Raw genomic sequence first — 20,830 nt, 5'->3', positions numbered from 1 at the left:
CGGAGGATGCAAAGTTCAGCAAAGTTGAAAAGTCTCTGGCCTGTTATCAGTGCTTCTCAATCTTTAATGGGCCGGTGATCTGAGTCAGAAGCAGATTATGATTCCACAGGTCTGGGTGAGTGAGACCCAAGAATTTTGCATTCCTAACGAGCTCCAGGTGAGGCCGAAGCTGCTGGTCCACAGACCACAGTTTTCACAGCAGGGCCTGGGTACCAGAGGACTCTGATATCCAGAGAAGGGAGCGTAGCTCATGCTCAAAGGCAAAGGTGCACTGTGGCAGCAGAATCAGGTACACATGCTGTGCCTTGAACTTGGAAGGGGAAACTCCCCGGGTGGGCTCACTGGGGTCCCCTCCTTATTGATTTAACAAGTCTCTCTCTTTGTAATAGTGTAGCTCATTAGACCCCTGCTTGCAAATAACCACTCACTCCTTCCTCGGCCATCCTTGCTGGTTCTTTTAACTAGCACTTGTGAAATCAAGATGGAATATCTTGGTTTTACTATCTATACTATGAACTCTGTTGAAGGTAGCCGGGCATTTGTACATTCAGCCCTCTGCCCCGTGTGTACCAGTGTCTGCCGGGCAGGGGCAAGCAGTACCACCTGTTGCTCAGCCCCTTAGGCACACAAACCAAGATTGGTGGCCTAGTTGGGAATATAGCTCTGCAGTAGTGTGCCTAGCATACATAAGGGCCTGGATTTGATACCTGGGTGCCACCCATTCTACTCTAAAAAAGTTGACCATGGTAAGGAGTTCTGGTTCAGGAGATAGAGTGCCAACACTGTCTTTTCCCACCTGCTAGCTTATCCTCAGTTTGCAACTCTGTAAAATGGGAAGAGTGATAGCAACATGTAATGGTGCAGATCAAATTGAGATGGTAGATGACCAGCAATTTGCCCAGCTCCTGTCCACGGGAAGTAGTCAGCACATATTTGCTGGAAACCTATCCAGAAAAAAAGAGATGCATGGAATCTTGAATGTGCTCTTTGTGTTTGGCTTTTTAGTCAGGTCTAATAAGGACACGAAAAAATGAATTCCTCATCTCACCGTTACCTCAGCTGCTGGCCCAGAAACACAACTACAGCTCCCCCGCAGGCCACCGTCCTCACGTACTGTACAAAAGGACAGCAGAGGAGAAGGTGCAGCGGTACCATGGCTATCCTGGCTCCCACCGGACCTCCCCTGGCCACTCCCCAAGTCACACTCCCCCTGCGTCCCAGAGTCCAGAGACTGAGTACCACCATCGAAGGTGGCAAAAGCAGCATTTTTGTGGACGACGCAAGAAATGTATGTAAGGAAACTTTTTCTCGCTCTGTTCTTAGTTGGGCCTCCACGGGGTTTCTCGCGTGCTGTTGGGTGACTCTGCAGGTTAAGATGGGGCTACGCTGAGCACCTACGACAATGTGGTCTTGGACAAGGACCAGTACCATTTCTGCCTGGCAGAAGCTGTATGAAGTTCTTCTGGGTGAAGCTAGGAAAGACTTAGATTTATCTTCCTTCCTTCCTTCCTTCCTTCCTTCCTTCCTTCCTTCCTTCCGTCCTTCCTTCCTTCCTGCCTCCCTCCCTCCCTCTCTCCCTCTACCTTTTACTTCTCTTTTAGCATCTCTGAAATTTGGCCAAGGTCTTATCTTGGTGATAATGATGAGAGAAAGCCAAGGCAAATGTCTAGGAGTGGTTGTCTGTTCTTTTGGCTCATGAAGAGGGGCAGCAGTGAATGACAGGACCCCTGAGCATGCTTTGTGACCCAGGCACCACCTTCTGCATATTCTAGACAAGCAGTGTCCAGTAGAAATACATTACAAGTATCAAATGTCATTTTTAAATTTAACAGTTACATTTTTTTAAAGTTTCAAAAGTTCAATTAATTTCAATATCATTTTATTTAATTCAACATATTCAAAATATCATCTCAATGGGTAATTGTTATGAGAAATTGTTAATGAGGGATTTTGCCTTCTCTTTTCATATTAAGTTTTGGAAATCTGGTATTTATTTTACTTTTGGAACTCAATTTGAGTTGAGATGATAAATTTTTATCAGAAATACTTAATCTGTGTTTAGATTTCAGAAGATTTAAGGTTGAAAAAGTCAATTTATATGCTCTGGTTATTCCAAAGATATACCTTTTTCAATAGCTGCATCGTAGATTGTACTTTCAAATTAAGTGAAATGAAATAAGTGGATTCCTCTGTTGCACCAGCCACAGTTTAGTGACTCAGTAGCCACAGTGGTGAGCGATTCCCTCAGTGGATAGCACAAGCAGATGAGGGCCCTTCTCAGGGAGAAGAATTGGCATTAGAAGGAGTTTAATCAGGAGCACTAATAGAGTAGCGGTTTTTCTCCATTTTTCTTGGTTCTGGTGTTGTTGAAACATCTCCTTGAGGAGCATCCATTTAGTACCTGTCTATGAGGGTGGTGTCAATCACAGGGGTGAGATAGTGGTGACGGTATGTATCTGACATGAGACATCAAAGCTCATCTTCAGAACAGCCTTATGAATTAGTAGTATTCTTTTTTCATGGAAGATGCAACTGAGATCCAGCGTGACAGGGTAATGAGTGGTCAGCTTGCGTTTTTTACAGCTGAGTCTTCATGATGACCATCTCATGGCTCCATCAGTTGTTATAGTATTAAATTATTTCTATTCTTGTTTAATACATAGTTATGTCCTGAGCTTTCTCAATGTCCTTTCCTTCCTAGGGCACCCTTGTTCTTGTCACTGTGTTTTGACCAATAGTGTCAGGCCTGCCCCTACAGACACTGCAGGTCTCTTCTCACAGACTGTGGTGAAAAGTATTTAATATAGTTTTACCATCATCCCTGACTTTACTGTTTCCCCAATAACTAAGAGTCCTCTGAGATGGCTCATCATGTGCTGTGTTTAAAACCACAAGCTAAGCACAAGTTTCTAGAGAAGTTCACTTTTTATTTGGAAAATAACATGAAGTGTCATGAATTCAGATCCCAAGGGTAATGTCTATTTACGATTTCTGAGTAAAACAAAATTAGCATTTTTCTTCTTTAAAGATCCTTTAATTTATTTTTGTTGACCTGCTTTCTCTGCCAATTAGAATAATAGCTGCTTTTTTTCTGACTCTCTAGAGCATGTTGAACGTGCTACTGATCTACCTGTCCACCCACCCACACATCCAAACAGCTATTGCATGGATTTTTCTTGACCACACACTAGGTGCAAAGTGCCAGGGCAGACAGCTTAGTGGAGTGGTGCAGCGGGAGTGACCAGTCTCTCTCCTCCCCTATTTAGATCTCTCTCCATCTGTCCCATCCAGATATTCTCTACTGATATTCCTTCCATACGCTCTTATTTTCATCACAGATGCCCCCAAACCTCCTACTGAGGACACCTACCTAAGGTTTGATGAATATGGGAGCTCAGGGCGACCCCGAAGGTCAGCCGGAAAGTCACAGAAGGGACTAAACGTGGAGACCCTGGTGGTGGCAGACAGGAAGATGGTGGAAAAGCACGGCAAGGGGAACGTCACCACGTACATCCTCACCGTCATGAACATGGTAAGGGAGGCTGCCACGTGTCCTCTGGCCCACAGAGGGCCAGAGTTCACAAACTCCAGCCTGGGCAGAATGACAGAGGGAGCCTCGTGGTCTCCCTGGGAGGGGACTGAGATTTGAGGTGGCTGCCTTCACGGGCACGTGACTGGTGAAATCGAATCCTACACACCTGTAAATATGCCTGATGGGTTGCCCCAAATGGTTGTGAATTTTTTTTGAGACTTTCTTAGATTTCCATTGTTCCAACAGGTTTCCAGTCTATTTAAAGATGGGACCATTGGAAGTGACATCAACATTGTGGTGGTGAGCCTCATCCTTTTGGAACAAGAACCCGTAAGTGGCAAACTTCACTCCTTTGCATTTATTGAATATTCACCATGTGCAGATCCACGCACCAGTCATTAGGCACTCAAATTTGGACTTACGTGAACCCTTTTCTAAAGGAAAGTACAAGCTAATAGGGCTATTTAATCTAGTAGTGAAACTAAAACACCGCAAAACATATGTATATAAATATGCAGATACGCGCACAATTGGTACACAAAATATTAAATGTATATATAATATAAATGCAGTATAAAATATAAATATTATATAAAACATATAAATATTACATAAGCTTTACCGTGAGGGTGCATTTGATCATAGGTTTAAGGATTACTTGGCTTTTGAAACTGGCTGTACCACATGATCGCGGTAGATACGTGAGGATGTTTTGAAAATATATGAAAGTAAGTTATCGGAGAATTCCTGTAAACCTGCAGTCTCCCTGGCACCCTCCTCGGCACAACAGAGGATCAACAAGGGGTCGTGACTGCCCTTGAATTAATTACAGTGAGGTGCAGGACACAGGCGTGGGGATGATCACAAAAGCAAACATATAATAACATGCGAAATGGCATGGTACTCCCTGCTTGGGAGTGTTCTGCCGTTGAAGCTATTTTTCCGAAGCAGAGATTACCCATCCCCTGAGCCTTTTCCTCTTCATCTGTGACCCCAATAAAGAATGTGAAAGGCAGGGAGTCAGGGGTGAGACAGACACTGATCTAGCTGCCCAGGTGTGTAGAGCCAGGGAGGTTAATGACTTGTCAAGTCCTTCTTGGAAGTTCAGAAAGACAGAAGGGGTGTGTGTTGGCTGGAAGACACTTTTGTCTCAGCCTACCACTTATCCATTGCCCCAGGATGTTGAAGCTAGAGACACCCTAATTCACGGATAATTAAAGTTCTTTCTCAAACCCCTCAACTTGACCCAAGTCAGTAGTTTTGACTGAGCAGGCATTTTGGTAAGCGATTGCTTTAAGGGTTGTTATCTTACCCTCGAGAACTTTTGTTGCACTGATTAGTTGCTTTAAAAATGATGAGCATTTACCTAGTAGATATTTTTTCCTGAATAGATTTTTCCTCCTCCTGTCTTAGCTCAAGTGTTTTTGTCTACCTACCTTTTCCCTTGAAGCACGGTATTTCTGTGTTCGCCTGTGTCAATGGAATGACTCAACAGTCTCATCTCTGTGGCAAAAACTGTGCTCTGATGTGTGTGGGTTTTCCATAGGGAGGATTGTTGATCAACCATCATGCAGACCAGTCTCTGAATAGTTTTTGCCAGTGGCAGTCTGCCCTCGTGGGAAAGAATGGCAAGAGGCATGACCATGCCATCTTGCTCACGGGATTTGATATTTGTTCCTGGAAAAATGAACCGTGTGACACTCTAGGTAAGGTATGAACAGATCCTTTTATGCACACCTGCATTCGGTATGGAAACTTCTGCTGGATAAATGACCATTGATCCTTATTAGAGAGTCCTAATACAGTCATGTCTGCTTATACACCCTGAGAGGGATGAGACAGGAAGGAATAGACCCTTATGAGAACACCATCCTATCCGCAGCCCACTGCCAACTCAAATCTCATTATGCAGCATATCACTATATTTAAATTGGGGAAGACCCTCATGTAATCCTGGAATCCTGGTGAATGTTGTTCTGTTTAACTGAACATGGTGTGGAATAGGGAGCCATTTACTTTAATCCTTTTGTATTTTTTTTTTTTTATTGACCCTGCTGTGATCATTGAGGTCTGATGTATGTCCCTGTTTAACAAGACCCATTGCTGTGACTGCAGAACCAGGTAGCTGAAAAGAAATTGACTGCTTTCCCTGGTACTGACTGTGCCACTAGGGAGCAGCGCCTCCTTTGGGAAGTTGCTTGAATATGCAGGGCTCAGTTCTTCCCTGTTCATACAAGACAGGGAGAGCGAGGACTTTTCCATGTAGGCTATATTTTCTAAAATGTTTCATTGCACTTGTAAAGGATTTAACCTTTTTAAAAAAATTTTGATAAACTAGTGATTATCTAGATCAGGATCAGTAAACTTCCTCTATAAGGGGCCAGATAGTAAATGTGTTAGGTTTTGTTAGTTAAGTCTCTGTTTTAAGTACTCAGATCAGCTGTATGAGGACAACAGCAGCCATAGAAAACACATAAACCAATGAATGTAGCTGTGTTCTAATAAAACTTTATTGACAAGAGCCAACAATGGAAGCCATAGTTTGCTGACACAGCTAATGATCTAGAGTGATGATAAAATTTGGAGGGAGCTGAGAAAAGTTTACATGATTTGCTCACATCATTTTCTTAAAAGTGCTTTCAAATCCCTCATGATATATTAGAGATAAAGGTAGATAGGATTTTACAAAACTCTTGGTTGTATTTTTTCAATTAGGTATAATATCCCCATAATGCCCTATAAATCTGTTTTAGTAATTCACTTTAATCATGGTTTGCAAAAAAACACCATTTTAGGAATTATTCCATATGGGGGGGGGGGGTATTCCTTAAATGAATTTTAAAATGTTGCCTGAGTTTGGAATGTACAAAGTAATATCTAATAGCCTGACACATGGTTGATGTTTTGAAAACATCTTCTGAGAAGGGGGCATTTTATCAGTCAACCAAAGGTCAAAGTACAAGGAAAGTCTGATGAAAACTAATACAGCCCCAGGAATCCTACCAACTGTAGGTCACTCTCTTTAAGCCACATGTCATAATGTAAAGAGTACGAGCTTTGACTTCACACGTGTCTGCACTTGATTCCCAAATCTTGAATTTATGGTGGTGTGATCTTGAGCAAGTTGATACCTCTTTCTGAGCTCAATTTCCTGATCTGTAATCATAGCCAGACACATTGCACAGTGTTTCATGTTGGGGGCATTTGTGTAGTGATGATGCTAATAAGGCATATAAATTTTCTGTGCGTGATGCTCTCCTATATATAAAAGGGGAATTATAGTAGGTTTATGACCTCAGAAGAATGTTAGGAGGAACAATTGATGGCAATATCTAAAATCAGCAAAAAATATAACATGAATATTTATATATTGCTTCTACTACTACTACAGCACCCAGGACACAGAACTATATACCTTAAGTGTTTTTTCTTGCTAAAAATTGAATACATTAATCCATGAAACTAAAATTGTGTGAAGCATTTGGAGAAGGTGATAAATGATCATGCATGCTTGTGCCCCCTTGGGATTAACATCTGACATTGATCTTTCCGTAGGGTTTGCCCCCATCAGTGGGATGTGCAGTAAGTACCGAAGTTGTACCATCAATGAAGACACGGGGCTGGGCCTTGCTTTCACCATTGCTCATGAGTCGGGGCACAAGTGAGTGGCTCCTTGATTCACCACTTTGCACAGAAACTGGCCAAGAGGTTCTTTGGCACTCCTCTAATGATGGCTATTGATCTGGGTGGAGTAAACGGGATAACTCATGAGTGCAGCTTAGAACAGGGCCTGACTATAAGAAGAGCTTGATCAAGGCCAGTTACTGTTCTTGTTGCTCTTTTTATGCTGCAGCATTACGTTGTGTGCAAAAATGGACCACAGGCTTCTTCATTGATTTTCTGGTCTTTTAGGCATTTATTTTTCTTTTTTGTTTTGCTTGAGTGAATTTATTTTCAGCTCATTCTTTACATCAAGGAAATAATCATGGAGACCTGCAAACTTCCTGGATGCAATAGCTTGCTGATTTAAATAAGTTTTTGTTGCACATCCTGGATATCCTTATAGTGGGTAATATTGTGTGCAGTTATTCTTTCAATTGATGTGATAAATCTTTTTTGTGAGAATAGAGTTAGAAACAGAATGAGAAAACTGTGTAGTGAAATAAATTCATTTTACTGGGCATATAATTTGCTCAGGAGACAATCTCCAGAGAATTATTAGACACTTGAGCAGCCACAGCTGCACTGGAAAAAATATACTGCTTCACAAGGTGATGGTTTCAAAGGGCACTGCTCTTTGGATATACCAATCTAGGAGTACGTGTACATACGAACAGTGTGTGCACATTTTATTTAACAGATAACTTTTATACATCTCTGAGCATCTGGTTCACTTCTGACATAAAGCAAACATCAAGCTGGGCACAGTGATGCACACCTGTAATCCCAGCAACTTGAGAGGCTGAGGCAGGAGGATCGTAAGTTCGAAACCAGCCTCAGCAATTTAGCAAGCACCATTACCTCTGTCTCAAAATAAGAAACAAAATGGCTTGGAATGTGGCTCAGTGGTAAAGCCCCTCTGGGTTCAATTCCTTGTATTTAAAAAAAAAAAAGCAAACATCATCCATTCAACAACTGTAATTCATAGTTTGCTATTTTGGTGCTGATGTATTTTATGAGCTAAGTTTATTATCTTCAGGAAGCCGGAATCATGGCCACTGCTCTTATCCAATAGTTTCCCAGCATTTTATTTACATATACACATAGCCACCTTCCCAGCGAGGTATAAATGAACCAATTTCATTGTGAATGGAGGTGCAGAGATGCCCATTAAGCACAAAGCTCTTTTGTATAGAACAGGAAATAAAATATCTGTTCATGTCAAGCATATGTCTGAATTCGTTCCATGAGCATGAAGTCCAGATTAACGGAGCTCCTGTACACAATACTGGCATTGAAAGATGTCATCATTCTTACGTATGAGTTAAAATTACCCAAGACCAAACCCAACATTTTAGATAAAGGGAAACAGAAACATACCCTTCAGGTAGGGTGGGAGAGAGGAATCAGATGTAAAATACAAGTTCTAGGTGGAATGGCCTTGTAACTTTAGGTTTTATGGGGCAGGCATATAAAGACAATAATGTGTTCTTTTCTAAAATGCTACTAAGATAAGTTAGAAAATTGAAAAATTTTAAGGACAAAATTTAATCCATATTCAGTTTTCTTGTGTCCAGGAAATTCCAGAGAGGTACTAATGAAGCACTATTACCTCTTTGAGTAATATCTTCAATCTCTCCCCATCCCTTCTCCATTTGGGGGAAATAGTGCTTTTCATTTACAGGTTTCAGGCTTTCATAAATATTGTTAGAAGGATTGTTTCCCACACAAATCTCCTTGGCTTCCTGGTTAGGTACAAAGAATTAGGCAAAACTGAAGATGGCAAAACACTTTTCCCTGCATCTATGTTGAGATTAATGAAGACCTATTTGTGAACGGTCATCTCTATAATACCTAGATAGAATCATGGTACCCAGCCACCCTGCCATTTCTTGATTGAGAAATTGGACGGAATGTTGGGAAAATGGCCAGATTATGGACACATGGGTCACAACAAAGCCATCTGTGGTTATACCATATCTATTTGTTATAAACTGCCTTCAAAGGATAGCTATAAAAATTAAATTATATCACAATAACATCTTTATTTGCACACATAGGAATTACACCTGCCTTATAAAAAGGCAGGTTTTACTTCTTTAAATGATGAGATTAAGAACCTCCTAACTTATAACAACATTCATATTTATATCCCCCTGTCCTCTGCTTTCCTAAAAAAAATCACAAAAGGCTTTTTTATACACTGAATGTTTTCCTTATAGATGATTAAAGTAGTCAGGGAACTACCTAATACACACCATTAAGTAAGCTCTGTCTGTATCGTGGGGGGATATGCAGGGTATGTGCACTAATAACACATTTATTCTACAAGTTAGAGAACTAGAAATCATTTAGGGCCAATGAGCATAATTTCTAGGGAGTAGACCTCCTAAAGTCATTTTTACTAATTGGTAGAATCTTTTGCAATCAGATGGAACAAATTAAAAATTTTCTTCTATATTTAAAGGAAGTCCTTCATATACCTTCAATAGATGGTTTCAGCCATTAATTTTTAAAGATGTTCATTATTATAAAGGAATTGTATTCAGAGTTTCTGAATTCAGCTAATAAGTTGATCATCACGGTAGAGAAATGTTTAGATCACACTAGCCTTACGTATGAACTGTTCTTAAATAACTTGTAATTAATGATCTTCTCTCTGCACCTACCTCCTACTCACTCTGAACTTCCATGCCATAGTTCCATGATTGGAGGCAAGCAAAACATTTCGCTATTCTAAATTCTAGAAGTTGACTGCCCTATCACTTTAGCTTAGGAATCCTGACCAAGATTTTCTAACTCTTAAAGTGTGTAGCAGATCCACCATTATTTGATCTTTGTGGCCTAGAAATAATATCTTACAGCACTTAGCATTCTTTAAAGTCCTCTGGGTGAATTTTATAGCACTCTGTCGTATCTCATTTTTGTCTTTCTGTGTCTTACGGTTTCAATGCCCGTTTCTCACTGGGGTCCCTGAATTCTCAGTGCATCTCTGAGCTCTCTCTGGTTGTAATTTGGAAAGTGGACCCGCAGCTGGGTGGTCTTCTGCATTCCCTTTCAGCTTTGGCATGATTCATGATGGTGAGGGGAACCCCTGCAAGAAGGCGGAAGGCAACATCATGTCTCCCACGCTAACCGGGAACAACGGGGTGTTTTCATGGTCTTCGTGCAGCCGACAGTATCTCAAGAAATTCCTTAGGTAAGAGGCTAATGCTGGAGGGCGCTCCAGGGCTGGAGTGGTGGCAGGAAAGAGTGTCAACAGGTATGAAAACAAACCCCAGTAGAAGTGTCTTTTGCCCTCCATGAGCAGAAAGACCAGAAAGTCCTGTGATGGTGTCATGGCCTCACACTGCCATGTGCAGTCCCCTTAGCGGTCCTACTACTGTCCTCCCCCATGGAGTAGAGGAAATGAGTCTTCAGTTAATGGCGTTGCTGAAGGTGCTCCACCTGGTGCCCTGCAGATGGAGGACTCACACCAGGTCTATTCTGACTTCAAGATCTGCACCTCAGAACCCCATCTCTCTCTCCTCTCTGACTTCCAGAGGCTACTAGACATACTGCCTTTTCACTGTAATTAATCATTTTAATCGGATCAATTTGTCTTGGAGTTATAAAAAATGCTCCAATGGTATATTTTTTTAAATGAATAGAACATTTTCTTGATTGACTTTTATTTGAAATGGCATGGGCTAGCTGTATGTCCAAAAAACATCCAAAGGAGTTAGAACTGTGTAAAATCCTTTTGATAACTCGGAACTCCCAGACTGCTTGAATAAAAGCAGGAGTTTTTTTGATTCACATTAAACAATGAATGCTAAGTTCAATTATATGTATGTAGGTGAACCTTTTTAATCTGTGTTGACCCTCATGAGCTCTTAGGTTCTGATCCTGTCTCTTTTTGACCAGATGTTAGTGAAGTTTCTTTGGGAACAGACATTTTTTGATTCTTTTTGACCCGTACAAATGTACATTATTTGCAAATGTTCACAGAATTAGCATAGGCAAGGCAAAGTAAATTCAAGGCCATCTGAACAAATGAGGACCCTAGGACAGAAAAAAAAATTAATAAATGTTTTGCTCACAATAAGCTTTGCCACATAGATTTTCTTATTAGTTTTAAATTTATTATTTGGGGCCTGAAATTATCTATTCCAACTCAAGTGAGAATGGAATCAAGAAATATTATAATTCATTAATGACTTGGTATAGATGGAATTTTCATCATTAATATGTTACTGTTAAATGGTTTGTGTTAGTAATAATAGCAACAGCTTCTAACTTTTCTTACGGTGCTGTTAAACCATTACATTTCCTTGTTTGATTTGTGTATTAACTCTCATGGGCGTCATTGTCATTAACAGGGGCATGAGAATTCTACAACTTGGTCTTGGACGCATGGTCCATAGGACCCCTTTCTGTCTGATTTCAAAATTGCATTTACCCACCCATGTGAGTTAACCTCTCTGTGATACCACAGTTTAATTACTTAAGTGGAGATAATGTGCTTTCTGAGAACACACACATCAGGACTGATTTTTGTCCCCAACTTCCCAATTCAACAAATCTCAGACATTTTTTTTCCTTCATGTCTAACATGCCCTCCTCCTCGTTTTCCCAGTAACCTTATTTATTTGTGTTTGTAAAGCTTATTTGAAGTAAAGTGCATCTTTGACCTCTGCCTCACCATCTATAAAAAGCACAACATGATTTAAAGCTCTACAAAGTCAGGTACAGTCTCTGTCTGGTTTGTTTTGTATACCTTTAGGGCTTGGTCTAATGCTTGCCAGGGAGAGGGCCCTCAATATAAATGTGTTCAACATTGCTGAACAAGATCGCCGAGTTGAGTTCTACATGTTTACCTTTCCCATCCAGTCCCAAGCCACATCAATTGGATGGCTAGAACTCCTAGCACCTATCACACCCCTTATGGCTGTGCACATTCCTTCCCCAGGACAGGACTCACCCTTTGCAATAGTTGTGCACTTTAATGTTAAACATACCCATTTCTTTAGCCTTGTTAGATTTTTCCTTGCGTGACTGCATTCAGAAGGGTACTGTTTTAAGTGGAAAGATCACAGATCAACAGAGTAATTAAAAGCCATGTGTTATCATTACAGCACACCTCAGGCTGGATGTCTAGTGGATGAGCCCAAACAAACAGGACAGTATAAATATCCGGACAAACTACCAGGACAGATTTATGATGCCGACACACAGTGCAAGTGGCAATTTGGAGCAAAAGCCAAGTTATGCAGCCTTGGTTTTGTGAAGGTATGTTGCTTGTGATTTCAAACTTACATTAAGATTCTGCAGTGCATCAATGTACCTACCCAAAGGATAAACATTTGGCTTGCTGAGGCCAAAGGTTAGAGTCTGGGTTATCTCTCAAATGTCAGTTGTTTGGCATGATAATTAAGTGGCAATTTTACTGTCAACGATTTATCCAGACTTATCCCCCATAGGCCAGGCCTGGTTTCAGTACCACTTGACTGTATCCTTGGAAGCAAATTCCTCCTCCTTAGATGAAGAATTTATCCCTAGCTGTAAATATGGGAAAAATAGCTTTTGCCGGCTGCTAATCATTGCTTTTGTTCTCTTCCTGTTCATATTTCCTTTAGTATAGTATGCTTAAAATCATCACCACCCCACATACTTTTTATAGTACAAGGAAACTGTTATTGGCAGTCAAATGTTTTGGGTATGTAAAAATACACAGTGTATCTTGAGTAGTCTTAGTAAGATTATTAAGTATTTTTTTAAAGATTGTGAAAATGATAAATGGGAAAATGCAGAAGCCCAGGATGTAGAAATGAGAGCAACCTCATTTCAGTTGGTCAAGAATTGCATTGAGAGCATTATGGTACATCAATAAAGAGTAGAATTGTTTTTAGGTTGTTTTTTTTTCCCAGTGTCCAGTGAAAAACATTGAAGTCCTAGGTATTTAGATACAGGGAACTATGAAGGTTTATAGCTTCTCTTTCCACTTCTATTATTCCTCTCCTTTCTCCTCCTCTTCCTCTTTGCCTTATTTCTCCCCTCCCACCACCATCGTAACAACATCATAATTACCAATAGCACCCTCACCATTTCTGTTCACCACCATTGCCACCGCCGTTCACCATTCATCACCATCTTCACTACCACCACTACCATCCCACCTGTCACCTACACCACCTTCCACCCTCCCTCACTACCAGCATCTCTGTTAACACTACCACCCACTTTTATTTTCAGCAGTTTCTAAGTGAACCTCTGTTCGACACAAGGCATTTGCTTAGAGATTTATCTCACTTGACCTCAATCTTCCCCAAAAATCTTTGAAGTAAAACTTATGACCACTTTCCACCTGGAGCTGAGAGAAGATATTTAATTTGTTCAAAACCACAAAACTTGTATACGGTGAAACCTTAACAAAACAAACCATCCATGTTGACACTGTTTCCTTCTCTCAACTGGCAAGCACCAGGTTTTCCTAAACTAACATTCAGTCATTAACAACTACCTTCACGATGTCTGTATTTTTTCCACATTTTTATTGGTGCATTGAAGTTGTACATAATGGTGGGATTGGTATGTTTCTGTATTTTTATTCACTTAATGCTGCTTCTCTATAAATCAACTTACTTTCAAAATAGAAGTTGAACCCTAAAAAAAAAATCTATCAAATCATAGATTTGATGTGGGGCTATATGACTTAATGCAATTTGAGTATATAACTGTTAAAGTCTATCTGGTTCCTCATGTGTGTGTGTGTGTGTGTGTGTGTCTGTCTGTCTGTCTGTCTGTCTCCACATGTCCCCATGTCCTCCACACCACATAGACTTGACTTCAGCAAATGCTGGTATATCATGTGAAGTTACTAGATTTACAGCTGTTGCTATTTGCCTTTTGAGACTTTTGTTGAAAAAGTTTGTCTCTTAACTTTGCCTGTCACTTCATTAAGAGGATTCATTATTTTTCTCAATCATCCATCAGATTTGTATTACACATTTACTACGTAGCAAGTGCAGAATTGGTTGTGAGTATTTGTTCAGAAATACAAAGAAAGCTCCTAAAATCACTCTCATTCTTTCAGGATCATGCATGCAGCAAGTGCTTGTGGGGTGTCTGCTCTGGGCGAGGCAGTGTGCAGGGCTTAAGCAACCATTCTTAAATTATAGATTGCTTTCTGGAAACCACCCCACCCCCACCCCCATATTTTTAAAAGACAGTATGTCAGCCTGAGGGTCTTCCCTGGGAAGCAGAACAAGGGGAAAGGGAGTTTCCAAACTAGAAGATGGACTAAAATGATGAGAGGCACAGAGACAAGGATGTCTGGGGCAGGGGGTGAGGTTAGCGAGACTTACTTAAGAGATAAGATGGTGTTGAGGGAAAATGGGGCAGGCAGGCCTGGCTGGTGGATCCTGAGTGTGGGTTCCTCCCCCACAGCCTCGCTTTCTATATCATTCCTAATCCTAATTATAACCTGAGCCACGGCCACACACTCTGAGGATCCTAAATGGGCCCCGCTGGGCTCTAACCAGAAGGGGCTTCCAGAGCAATTAAACCTGTTTGTCCTGCTCCAGCAGGACAGCAGGAGATCACGTGTATCCAAGGGCCTGCATTAGCCCATCATTACTTTCTACCCCTTCAGTTTGCCACCTTTTTCCTTTAATCCACGACTCAGAGAAAGGCAGTTTTGCGTAGTCGTTAGAAGCACCAAAACAAACACCAGAGCCGGTTCTCAAAGTGTCTTCTCCAACCTGCAGATAGTTTGGCAGCATCACCTGGAACTTGTTAGAAATGCAAATGCTTAAGTCCCATCCAAGACCAGAGGAATAAGAAACTTGAGGTGTTTTCAAACTTCTCTATTTTAGAAAAGATTCTGGTTGATTCTGATGCAAGTTCAATGTTGAGAACCACAGGTAGACGACCTTCAATGCTAAACACACACACACACACACACACACACACACACACTCTGACAATTTCAAACTAAATAGACCTGGGTTTAGGGTCTTAATCCACCATTTGCTAGAATCATCACTTGGGCAAGTCACTCTGCTTCCCTCAGTCTTAGAGTATACATGCATAAGGAGAAGGTAATATTTATTAGTTCTTCCCTGGAAAATCTGTGGGGATTAATCTCTTGGTGCATTTGTATCACTGCGTAGGAATGAGGTAGCTTCCTCTTGCTGTCTTCCCTCTGTCTTCAGCGTTGTCATTACCATTACACTTGACTCTGCTTCAGCTGCCTTGTCAAAAGGGTCTGAAGACAGTAGTTTTATTACTTGTTCCCACTTCCCCTCTTTTTTCAGCCTCAAATTTTCTGGGTATCTAGCCCATAACACTTGATCTTTGTTCCCATCCAAAGTGTTTGTATTAGTCAGTATTTCTTTGCTATAACAAAATTCCTGAGGCAGTCTAGTTGAAGAATGAGAAGTTGCTTTAGCTCACAGTTTTGGAGGTTCATGGGTAAGGTACTGGCATTGGCTCAGCTCTGATGAGAGCCCTGTTTTCTGCATCCCACCATGGTGGATGGAAAAGTCAGGACATGTGTGGAAGCAAGCAATTAACATTGCTAAATAGCAAGCCAGATAGGCTGGATGGGGTCAGGTTCAGGATTGTATAAGAATCCACTCTCCAAAACTAACCAGAATTCCATGAGAAATACCTTTATCTCTTTTAAGGGCACACTCACAACTGACCCGATGACTTTGTACCCAGTCCCACCTGTTGGACAGTTCCAACATCTCCACACCGAAGACCAAACTCCCAACACATGGACTCTTGGGGACAAACCACGCCTAAGCCATAGCAGTGTTGATGAAAATGAGTTGTTAATCTGGCTAATAGTCCATGTTAGTTGGGCAGACCTATAGGAGAGTTACTTCTGTAGCCTCTGGGGAGGACATCCACTTGGTTATTACACACTCAGAAATGTTTCCTGGCTCAGAGAGTGATTGATTCTGTGAGTCAGAGGTCCATGCACGGCAGGGGAGTCCAATCAGTACTTCCATGCTGGTACTGCCCTGAGTTAGAAATGGGCAGCTGAACAGCTGCTCCATCTTTTGGTTGATACTGTGGGTAGGCAGGCAGCACTATTCTGTCATACAGCAAGGTCTGTTGTGTTTGCTTATAGACCCACTGACAGAATTTGAAGCTAAAAGGAAATTGTGGGGAAGGTATTTTAATTCTAGTGAATGTTTTGGGACCATTGTCTCAGAAAGCATTCTCTTTGAAGGATAGTAGGATGTGTATGTGTTTCTTCTTCTAAGAATGTGACATTGGGATTAAAGAATGGAGGATAAATAGAAACTTCCTAGTATCTCATCACACCCCCTTTGTAATATACCAAATTTATTACATCATGCTTCAGTGTCTCCTGACTTCCCCCACATACTTATGTCCCGACAATATTGATGTCCTTGTAAGGGTTCCAAGTATTTCCTCTCTCCTGTGTCCAAGGCCTTGTCTGTGTATTTCCCCATCTTAGAACACTGCATGGCCACCGGAGGGACGAACACCTCATCATTTTGTGTTGTTGTTGAAGATTCAGCTCAAGAGTTACCTCCTTTATCCCCCATGGAGACTGGAACATTCCTTTCTCTGGGCTTTCTCTGCATCCTCTGTGTTAGCCTTACCACCTTGTAACCATCTGTGTCCTTGCCCATTGGGTATAGTGACTAGCATGGCGGACAGGATCGCAGGTGCTCAGTGTGCATTTCTGGATTAGCAATAAGGACTGGAGCCCACGTTTTTGGCACAATTCCTGTTTCCGCGAAGTGGAAGACGATGCTGTCTTTTCTCATCCTTCCTCAAGGAAGCAGGCTTGACTTGTCTGAGCAAGAAGCACCAGAGGAGCTTCTCAGCATCCTGTGTTTGTGCTCTTGCCTCCAGGAAGCATGCTTCTCTTCCAAAATCCTCTAGGGGGTCTGCCTTGGATGGAGATTTGTGTATGTCTGCAAATGGGGAGGGGTAGTTAGTTTCACAAAGCATTAGGAGACCCATTTGGCCACAGGTCTCAGCCACATTCTCCAGTTCATCTTCAGCTGTGTATAATAAGATGATTATTTTGATCTTCGTTTGCCTAGCTCCAGTGTCTTATTTATCTACTGGTAGAACAGATAGGGGCATTATTTATTGTTGCTTTTCAGTCCAACGGTAAGGAAATTGAAGTTAATTATCTAGCCACAATCAGGCAGAAAGTGCCAGTGGACAGGAAGACAAAAAGCCCAGGTTTTCGAGTCAAAATTGTGATGAAATTGAATTTATTTTGAATGAATTTTTAGTAAATGGAGGACAGCCATTTCTTTGTATAAGAATAGCTATATGTATTCAGGTTTTTTTGTACAACAATGCTGCAAACACATTATATACACTAGGTGTGTGTGTGTGTGTGTGTGTACACACACACACACATTACTATTTTCATTCATGCGTATCTTTGGAATATGCATTATCCACACTTTTCATGTTAAGATATAAATGTTTTGCTCATGTTTACAAAACCAGCAAATGGCAGAACTAGATTGAGTCTTGGCAGCACATGCTTTTGACCATATCTAATGCCTCTCCCGTATCTATCTGGAGAATATAGAATGGTACCAGTGCCCATCCCCTAAGGAAAAATAAAACAATAAGGAAAGGGTACAAAATACTTCAATGGCCCATCACAAAAGAAGGTCAACAGAAAACAGTCTACAGTCCACCAACACATAAAATGGTGCTCAATCTTAGTTATCAGAAGGACACAGAATAAATCACATTGAAACCCAACTGCACACCCAAATGTCATCAAGCACATGAAGCAACTGGAACTCTTTCTGTTGCTGATGAGTGTGGAAAATGGCGCATTTACTTTGAGAAATGGTGTGGCAGTGTATTTTTAACATGGGAAATTAATTACAACTTTATCTTCTGATCCAGCAAATCCACTCCAAGGTATTTACCTTACAGAAATAAAAGATTATGATCATAAAACACTGGTCCAGAAATGTTCTTAGTTACTGCTTGATTCATAGGAACCAAAGACTGGGAGCAATTGGAATATCCTTCAAAAGGTGAATGGATGAACAAATTCTGATGTATTTGTACAATGAAACTCTAGTCATCATTCAGAAAAAAAAACTATTGATTTACACAAAAGCATGAATGAGTTTTTAAAAAATTAAGCAAAATGCTATAAAAGAATCCATTTGGAAAATTCTATTTATATGGCATTTAAGAAAAAGCATCACTAATCTATGGTGACAGAAATCAGAACACTGGTTTCCTCTTGGAAATTTTGGGGGTGATGTGAATGTTCTGTCCTGATTATGGCATTGTCTACAGTGGCATATGTATTTTGTCAAGACTCCTAGAACCATTTGTTAAAATGGGTGCATATTATTATAGTAAATTATACTTCTGTAAACTGGATTTTTAAAAATGATACCATGACAATTTTTGTTGATTGTTACTTTTTAATTGTTAACTGCTACTTTTTAATTATTGCTTAGCTTAAAAGTTTGAGCAAATGAGTTTAAACATAAGTGAGTTTAAATCCAGGGCAACCAGAGACTTACCTGCTAAAGGCAACTGAGGAATTTGCTTAACTTCTCTTGAGGCTCTGCTTTCCCATGAGCACAGCAAAGGCAAGGATTGTGACCTTCCTCACAGGGTCATGATGAGGATGCAGAGAAATAATTCAGGGAAAACTCTGTTCAGCAGCACAGTTCGTCAGGTTCTCTTATGTTTTTAAAATTGAAGATTGTCCTTAAGTATTCCAGAGTTGTCATGACTAGTGAAGGTGACTTGTATTTGTAAAGTCAACAATTTTCATTCGTATGCTGATTTACTTCACAATATTTATTAAAGTCTGCCTTGTCCCAGACATTATTCTTGGGATGTGTCAGAGAAAAAGCAAAGTTCCTTACCCACATAGCAATGAATTGTAATGGGAAGGAAAATGGTGCATAGAAGACACTGTAAATAAGTAAATGGTGTAAAAGTCAGAAGTGCTGAGTAAGTTGGGAGTGGGATAAGAGAAATTGGGAGGCTGATTGCATGGTGACTGGCTAAGGTTTTAATTGTGTAGTGATATGAGGTGAAACTTGGGCCAAGACTAGATGGAGGTAAGAAAGTGTTAGGTATTTAGATAGTAGGGAAAGTAGAACAGGCAGTGCAAAGGCCTAAGTTTGGAGGTGTTTGCAGAACAATGCATAGCCAGTGTGGATAGCGCAAAAATGGTAAAGGGGACCCGATGATATGTGGCTTGGCGGAGGATAATAAGGACTTTGGATTTTTCTAAGTGAAGTCGGAGGCATTGCATAGTTTTGAGCTGAGAAATGCCATGAGCTGACCTGATGTGGAAGGATGTCTAGCTCAGTGCTGTCCTCTAGAACTTTCTGTAGTGGTGGGAATGTTCAACATCCAATATGGTAGCCACTTACCACATCTGCCTCTTAGGAACTTGAAATGTGACTAGTGTCCCTGATTGAGGAAGTGCATCTTTTATTCATTTAAAGTGATCTAAATTTGGTTTTAATGAGCCACTTGTAGCTATGGACTACAGTACTGGACAGCACTGTGTTGAGAATGAACTAGGATGGATGGGGAAAGACAGAACTCGAGGCCCATGGAAGGGTGTGGTGGTGAGCCTCTTCAAGGTGGCTTGGGACAGGGAGCAGTATAAGTGGAGATAATTGTTCAGACTCTAGAAATGGTTTGAAGGTACAGCCCATGTGATTTCATGATCTAGTGGCAGATTTTCTGATAGAATGTGAGAGAAAAAGAGGAGTTAGAGATGATGGCAGGATTTGGGGCCTGAATCGCTGGAAGGCTGGAGATGCCAAGACGTGAGATGGAAAAGGCTGAACATGGAACAGGTGTCGGGGGCTGGTGAGGAATTCAGTTCTGGAGGCGTGGAGTTTGAGATGTTGTATAAAACTTGATTTTCAGAAGCTATTCACATTTTCAGCATGTCGGGTTTTATGTGAAGGGATGTACGTCCTGGAATTTAACCAGAGAACGTGATCAGCAAGGGACAGAGGATGGAGAGCCCGAGACTCTTTCCTTAAAAATGTGGTCTCCTTCAGCAAAATCATATCCAGGCAGCATGAGACCTTGGGGTCTCTGTGGTTATTTCATTTTCCCTGAAATTATGACTTAAGTCCAGGTAATTATAGATAAGGAAAAGTTAGTTGAATAGTCTCGAAAAAGGAAAAAGGGAGGTACACACAACAAAAGCACAAACTCGCCTCTCTGTTTACTTTGAAAGGGAGCTTTCTCGGGGGCATTCCCGGTCGCCAGAGCATGCAGTTGGTTGTAATTACATTTGACTTCTGCTCTTCACCGCAGGAGAAATAACATGTTCACGCAGCCTGTATGAGTTCACTCCAGAGCCTTTGTGTGTGTGATTGGTTTGTTTGGTTGGTTTTGCTTTATCTCTCGGGTCCTCTCCGGCTGCCCCTTTTCTCAGCCTCATGGCTTGGCATTGCCTGTGGCAGCTAGGACAGGCATTGCCTGTGCCACATGAGCTGGGGGTATAGGTTACGCCTTTCCTCTGGCTGCAAGAAAGAAGATGACTTAATTCTGAAAGCCCTTCTAAGGGTGGCTTTAATTGTCTCAATGGCTGGGTCCTCTCGCTCCTCCAGAGACTGCTCTCTTTTCCACATT

The 20,830-nt window shown here is 41.1% G+C and overlaps 1 protein-coding gene across 2 annotated transcripts in view; it reads left to right on the top strand.

Annotated features, from left to right (window-relative positions):
* Positions 1-20,830, top strand: part of Adamts18 (ADAM metallopeptidase with thrombospondin type 1 motif 18) — a 142,376-nt gene that overhangs the window by 55,735 nt on the left and 65,811 nt on the right. For both annotated transcript variants that reach the window (XM_046434986.2, XM_058575883.1), the window contains exons 2-8: positions 1,006-1,292; positions 3,339-3,532; positions 3,779-3,862; positions 5,079-5,238; positions 7,088-7,193; positions 10,254-10,391; positions 12,310-12,463. In XM_046434986.2, coding sequence (XP_046290942.1) covers positions 1,031-1,292; positions 3,339-3,532; positions 3,779-3,862; positions 5,079-5,238; positions 7,088-7,193; positions 10,254-10,391; positions 12,310-12,463 — 1,098 coding nt within the window. In that variant the 5' untranslated portion in view covers positions 1,006-1,030. The remainder of the gene's footprint in view (positions 1-1,005; positions 1,293-3,338; positions 3,533-3,778; positions 3,863-5,078; positions 5,239-7,087; positions 7,194-10,253; positions 10,392-12,309; positions 12,464-20,830) is intronic.

The sequence above is a fragment of the Marmota monax genome, unplaced genomic scaffold (genome assembly GCF_021218885.2).
Source record: "Marmota monax isolate L192 unplaced genomic scaffold, Marmota_monax_Labrador192_F-V1.1 WCK01_AAM20220418_F8-fsc00024, whole genome shotgun sequence".
Classification (NCBI taxonomy): Eukaryota; Metazoa; Chordata; class Mammalia; order Rodentia; family Sciuridae; genus Marmota; species Marmota monax.
This window is presented reverse-complemented; position numbering and strand designations above follow the sequence as displayed.